General features: G+C 37.2%; 1 protein-coding gene across 1 annotated transcript; it reads left to right on the plus strand.

Annotated features, from left to right (window-relative positions):
- Positions 1 to 813: 813 nt before the first annotated feature.
- Positions 814 to 7,274, plus strand: ACAT1 (acetyl-CoA acetyltransferase 1; the record flags this gene model as incomplete). The annotated part of the gene is made up of 7 exons (XM_010078139.1): positions 814 to 957; positions 2,746 to 2,896; positions 3,427 to 3,522; positions 4,219 to 4,332; positions 4,729 to 4,793; positions 5,429 to 5,586; positions 6,896 to 7,274. Coding segments are annotated over 7 exons (849 nt in total), but the record flags the coding sequence as incomplete, so codon positions are not given.

Raw genomic sequence — 7,274 nt, forward strand, 5'->3', positions numbered from 1 at the left:
TATAAACAGTACTACTGAACTCTTAAAGACTTAAAGTGCTGTGCTCATATTTTTATTTGATTTATCCTTATTTCAAATATGCCATTAAATACTACTGTGTCTATTCATACCCTGAGATCCTAGGGATATAGCCTGATGAACATTAGGAGTACATATGGTCCTTATAGCTTTGCTGTTTGTAGGTTTTCTGTTTGCTTGCTTTGTCTCAGCTTGAAAAGTACTAATGTATAAATGCCCATAGCGATTCAGCTTAATTCAAGTTCAGTGATCATTAATTATTAACGTCTCCTTTTTTTTGCTGGCTTTTTCAGGTGATAAAACCATATTGTAAGTCATCTCTCTTTACGTAGCGAGATGAAACAATATTATGTAAAACTGCAGGTAGTTGTACATCTCTGTCTCTTCTATTGGTCTGTTAGATTTTGACTGTTGCTTGTTCTGTAGGGATAGGGAGCTGCTAATGAAGAACAAAAAAAAAGAAATTTACGGAAATAAACTGTTTAAAGTAAAAATTATAATTTTATCTTGCAAGCTTTTGAATTAAAAGTGCAAGGGACTGACATGGCTCTTGCAGCTTTCTAGAATTACATGCAAGACAAAAGTCCAGTTGTTCTGTCAGCGTGGATTAACTGTCTTCAGCTGTTGTCCCTGCTGTTTGCTTTTTAAATGCGTAAAGATTGTTTTCCTCTTTCTCTAAAACTCCTCAGAAATATAAAGTATTCATGCTTAAGCTTTTGCTAATATTTGTTCCAACAAGAAGTCATAGAGAACACACTGCATTTTTAGTAATTTTAATTTGTTTGCTTTGAGCAGGATGTCATGGTTGCTGGTGGAATGGAGAGCATGTCTAATGTTCCGTACACAATGAGCAGAGGATCAACACCTTACGGAGGAGTAAAGCTGGAAGACCTGATAGTAAAAGATGGGCTTACAGATGCTTACAACCATATCCATATGGTAAATATTCCTGCACAAGACTGAAGTATCAACCATAGACCTGATGCAGCTTTGAAGAGCTTGCTTATAATTATTAGGAAACTGCTTCATCTAGCAAACCTAGAAATGAGCAATAATGTTCACTGAGGAGGAAAAAGTCTTCCATTTCCAGGCTTCCTGTAGTAACTGTAACGGAGGGGCTAGATAGAAGACTAAAACAGAATAGCAAATATTTATCTCTCTCTGATTGAAGTCTACATAGCCTAGAGCAGGGATTTAAAAAAAATAAATCTGCCAGTGATAGACTGCTGTTGCTCTGTCTGTGGGAGAGAGCAATCAAGTTAGCTGGTGCCTCTGAGGGTCCCTACTCTGTACGGTTCAACAGGCTGTCATGTTATTTCCCCTCCCCCAATGTACACATCTCATATCTTCTGTTGGACGGTTTGAGTCAGCTGATATGCTTACTCATCAGCATGTAACTTAAGTTGGACAAGCAACTGCAAACCTAGGATGAGTTTGGAAAACAACTGATATGAAGATAGTAAAGAACAAGCATCAGGGAACAACAGTTTGAAAGGAGAATGGCTACTTTCAGTTTACAAATATTCCTGACCTTTGCCAGTTCACAACTGTAGGGCATTATTGATCGATCACTTCGTGTTCTTGCTGCTGTACAGGAAGACATGTCATGAGGAATAGTCTACTGTGATCCATGTCTATGATACAGACCTCACTGCTTCTGTGTGTGATTTATTCTTTTTGCAGAATAGCACACTCTGCTTGGGCTATTGGTTGAAATCCACTCCCATAGGAATGTAAATAGTGACTTTGCTAGCTCCTGTATGTGTGGGAAAACTCTAGGAGTTGGTTACACAGAATTTTACTAGCTTGGGACAGAACTTCAGAACCTTTTGTCTTCATTAGAGCAGCTGTAGGGTGCTTGGAAAAGCTCTACAGTTTGTGAGAATATACAGGAAGGTCCATCCCATGGCTTTGGGAACTTCCTCTTGTGTATGTTTTGGCAATAGACTAAGCTGCTGGTGCTGTGAAGACCAAATTCTTTCAGTGCGCATAGAAGTGAACTTGCTTGTTTAAAGAACTGGAGGAACGCGGTACTAAAGGGGTTTGTGTTGTCATTGAGTTTTCTACAGAAATAAGAGGTGGAACAAAACCTGTTTAAGAACAAATCTTTCAGGTTGACTAATGAGTATCCTTTTTTAAAAATTTTGTCAACAGGTATTTAGTGTTGGTAATTAATTATGATTGCGTAATTATGATTGGCCTATATATGGAATGATTTGATTGTTTCATTCTACTTATTTCATTCCAGTCATTAGACAAAAAATATATATAGTTTTATTTGTACAGTTTTTAGAGTATCAGATCCCGAAGGCTAAGTAAGCCCTGGATGTTGACCTGTTCTTGTAACCTCTGAAATAGGCCAGCTAGTAATGGAATGAAAACACCGTAAGTTGATGTGAACATACTCTTCTGTGGCTGAACAATGATCTTCAGTCTCTGAAGACATCAGCCCTTCGCGCTTTAAAACTTACTTTTGCATGCAGTGTTTTAACTTAAAAAAAGCCTTATAGTGGCTTTAATAATCTGGATCCAGAAAACATTTGCTAAATCTGAAGTTCATATTCCAAAACCAGAAGTTAATGTTTGATTATGACTGTGTAAATTAGAAGTGGACACCAAATACTAGTGTATTTCAATTCTGGAAATCTGCGGGATGGGTTTTTTCAGTTACATTTCTACTTCACATCTCCAAACATACCAAACCTAACGTGCCTGGTTTTCTCCAAGGGCAACTGTGCTGAGAATACTGCGAAGAAGTTTACTATTTCACGAGAAGAACAAGACACTTACGCCATAGGCTCTTACACCAAGAGCAAAACAGCCTGGGATTCAGGAATATTGAAAAATGAAATCGTTCCTGTCACTATTTCAAAAAAAGGTATTATGCAAAGGTGTGATAAAATGTATCTCATCAAAAGCTGTGATGTTGTCTGTGTTCGGTGCAAATTGTGTTGTTTAAACACGTAGATCTCAGGAACACTAATTTTAGATTAGCTAAGAATTTTCTGTTACACAGACTTTCTGGTGAACAGCAGTCAGTGACTTGCAATCTGGTTTTGTTTTTTAATTTTCTTTAATATTACCTACCATATCTTCTTTCTATTGAATTTAGCTAGTATGGCTTCAGCACGCGTGTGTTTTAATTTCCCTATTAATTACCTTAAAGGTAGGTTCTTTGTCCCTTTCATTCAGCCATCAGGAAGTATAAATGGATTTGTTGTGAATAAATTGGATTAAGGAATAATTTTTTTTCAGTTTTTGTAAGCATGTTTTTTGACACACATTTTAGATGTGTTTACTTTTTTTTACTAAGTTGTTTAAATAAGGCAGCATTTAATCAAAATACTGTGTTAGAATGTCTGAAGAATGGACTGTTCTGTAAAATACTAAACCAAATCTGAATTTCAGGAAAGCCAGATACAGAAGTGAAAGAAGATGAAGAATACAAACGTGTTGATTTCAGTAAAGTTCCAAAGCTGAAAGCTGTTTTCCAAAAAGAAAATGGTAAATATTGTTAAATTAACTGCTTAATTTTCTACCAAGCATACTTTGTTAGAGTGAAGAGTACTGTTCACAAGAGCTTGAATGCTAACAGTAGTCCATTAACTTTTAAATGTCTGCTAAGATAAACATGCTTCACAACAGCATGAACTGGCTTGGATTAAAAGGTGCAAGATCCTTAGACCAGTGAAATCCTCTGTTTCAGACATTTCCCTTAAAAAGACCGAAACAGTTTTAGGTTTGATTTAGCTATTGCCTTGGTCTCCACCAAGTATAAGCTCTGGTTTCAGTGGGAGCTGGAGTGCTGTCACATAGTTAGTTGCCTGTTTCTTCCCCTTCCCTGAACTGACAAATCTTTCTGGCTAAATCAAAGTTGCTGCTCATTCACAGCCCTTTTTGAGCTGGAGTTCTGTGTTAATGCCAGCAATGCAGCTGACGTGGAAGGCATGGTCTAAACTACCACTTGGATAAAGATAAGACAACATGTTGATTGTACTTGTTCGAACTGATTTAAAAAAAAAAGCAAACAACTCCTCATTTTTAGTTAACTCAGTGCAACAGATATCGCCATATTGTTGAGACCTTATGTTTGAGGGCCTAAGGTAAAAAAAATTTAAAAAAAAATTAACAGGATACACATGAGCTATATCAGTCAGTCATGCTTTCCCCTCTGTTGAACCAGTGCTTTACCTTTTCTAGGAACAGTTACAGCTGCTAATGCCAGTACTCTCAATGATGGAGCAGCTGCTTTGGTGCTGATGACTACAGAGGCAGCCAAGAGACTGAACGTCAAACCATTGGCACGGATAGTAGGTAGGATTTTTCTTATCCTTGAGTACAGTCCTGGAAAACACTCCCATAGTATGCTCTCAGACTGGGAGTCCTGGTTGGTTGGTTATCCGATGTTCATGGGACAGGAAATGTGTGCTCTTGGGCATTATGGCTGCATCTTCTCAATACAGTCCCTGAAATTTCAAGTGTTGTGCCAGCAGGCTTTTGATGATAAGCAGAGTTGTCTAAACAGAATAATATTTAAAATATGAAAATATTATTATGTGGCTCACTTAAGGCACTAAAATTTAGATGTATCTATTTCATGGACCATTATATTCAGGATTTTTCTGTCTTGGCTGGATTTGCTGCTTGCATTAATAAAAATCATGTATGGTAAAAAGAAAAGGTCTTTAAACAGCTTTGCAACTTCTACAGCTTTTGCAGATGCTGCTGTTGATCCTATTGACTTCCCAATTGCACCTGCGTATGCTGTTCCCAAGGTAGGAAAAAATCTGAGTGTTTTTTGAAAAACAGCAAACTTCCCTAGCACTGGATTGTTGGTTCATCCCTTGGGGGATCTTCCTCTAATTACCACTGAAATTATAGTTGGGCCATAAATACAAAGAACACGTTTTTCAGAGGATCAATGCTAGAATGCAGATTTTCAGAGTAACGAATTTCTTGCACTTATTTTTAAAGAGAATATTGTTTTACAGTGCTTTCACTGACCTTGGGCTTGTTTACACTTTTAAGGCTTTGCAGCTAGTATGACTAAAAGGCAAAATAAATATAGTTATACAGGTACAGTTCAAAAAGGAACTGAAGACAAGTGTATGGTGCGAGGCAATACTGTATCAGTTAAAATGTCCTTACAGTAGCAGTGGTGTTAGGATAAGTGATGAAAATGTACCCTTGGCATAGAGCACTCTCCTTTTCTCCTGTGAAAACTCAAGTTTCTGCTTCAGTACCTCAGTTTGCTTTTTCTGACAAATTGGTTCCGAAATGTGAACTTGAATCTCTTGTTTGGTGTAGTGTAGGGACTGTGGACGGCTTGAGTCGGTGACTTCAACAGACCTAATTATTTCTATAGTGAGCTTCCTCATTCTTTCATAGTAGTTATTATTTTTATTTCTAGATTCTAAGTGAGACAGGCCTGAAAAAAGAAGATATTGCAATGTGGGAAATCAATGAAGCGTTCAGTGTTGTGGTGCTGGCCAATGTTAAAATGCTGGGTATTGATCCACAAAAAGTAAATATGCATGGAGGTGCTGTCTCTCTCGGACATCCCATAGGGTAAGTAAAATAAGCACCGGGCTTTTGCTCTGCACAGAGGTATTTTCTCAACACACTACTAAAACATTTACCTTTATTCTCAAATTTAATGCAGGTAGGAAGGGCAATAGAAATTTGCTATCAAGTACATAGGACTTAATTCCGGTGTTAAATATTTCAGGGTCCCTCGAAGAGAGCACGATCCCATTTTTCTCTTCACAGTTAGTTATCACCTACTTTGTATAAAGAGCTTGTTTGTTACCATAGCTATATGGATTTATGGAGTATTAGAACCAAATCACTATTAACATGACAGAATAAGCAATAATAATTAAGTAGTTAAGCTAATAAAATTTACAGGTAATCTTATGAAAATAGTGAAGGATATGGTACATAGATTATTATTCTTATATGAGCAAAGTGAAATTCTAGGTCTTGTCAAAACATTGTTGGGAGTGAATTCCAAAGTCTCCAAGCGCCTAGTGTAGCAGTCAGAGATAGTCTGGGGCATGTTGGTGGGTCTCTGTCTGAAGTGCTTTCCTCTGGTTAGCAGAGTCAGATCCCCTGCTGTGTTCCCCAACAGCCGTAACTTCTCATGACTTAAGTATATCCCATTAAGCCTCCCGAAGAATGATCATGCTGCATGGTCCAGCTCTATGGGGAAAAACCCATTTCAAAACCTCTACGTAAATATAGATGTGTAGTAAGCATGTTGTACATCAGGAGCAAGTAGGAGTACTACATGGCTCATAAAAAGCTCTGATCAAGGCAAAATCCCGCAAGACATGCTGACTTCTCCTTTCCAGGATCAACTGCTTCTGATAAGGGAAAATGATTTTTTTTTTTTTTGTCTTAAAAGTTAATTTTGACAGAAAAATCTAATGGCAGAATTTAAGTGTCTGATTTTGCACATTAGGTGGATCAAAGTAGTGTATTGCAGTATTATGAAGTTGCAAGCAAATAAGAAACTGAAATTAATTGTTACTCTCGATTTGGGTTTTGTGGTAATTTGTTACCTTCTTTGAAAGAGCTTTGCGACATGTAGAGATACTTCGTAATAAACAGACTGACTGAGAGGTGATTTCTAGAAGAAACTTCAGATAAACATGGAGTTTTTGTTCGTGTATGTAAGAATCTTTCCGTTAAGTAGGGTAGCAAGAGGAAAATAACCTGTATTGTGTCTAAATGTAGATGAAAGGGTTGGTCTTTTTGTTGGTGGTTTTTTCCCCTCCAGTGAATCAGTACTATCTTCTGCCAACTGTCCTGTGTGTGTCAAATTAAGAATTTCCTTTAAACTAAGCTAATACTTTTTTAAAAAAATTTTATTTAGAATGTCGGGAGCAAGAATTGTTGTTCACATGACCCACGCCTTGAAACAAGGCCAATATGGTCTTGCAGGAATTTGCAATGGAGGAGGAGGTGCTTCCGCGATATTGATAGAGAAGTTGTAGGCCCAAATAGCGCTGGAACCAAAGCCTTAAATGCGCTCTGATCAAAATGATGAGTGGTACCTGTTACATCTTATTTATCAATAAGTGGGTGAATTCCTTAACTGCTATTCTAAAATTTCTTAAAGCATCATTGATTATTGATACAGACAACTGGGCTTGTATTACTTTGACTCAGTGTGAGTTTTTATACAGTACAAATAAACAATGTCAAATGATGATAATGTGTTGAGACCTCAGAATAAACAATGTTTGTTAACT

The sequence above is a fragment of the Pterocles gutturalis genome, unplaced genomic scaffold (genome assembly GCF_000699245.1).
Source record: "Pterocles gutturalis isolate BGI_N339 unplaced genomic scaffold, ASM69924v1 scaffold4541, whole genome shotgun sequence".
Taxonomy (NCBI): domain Eukaryota; kingdom Metazoa; phylum Chordata; class Aves; order Pterocliformes; family Pteroclidae; genus Pterocles; species Pterocles gutturalis.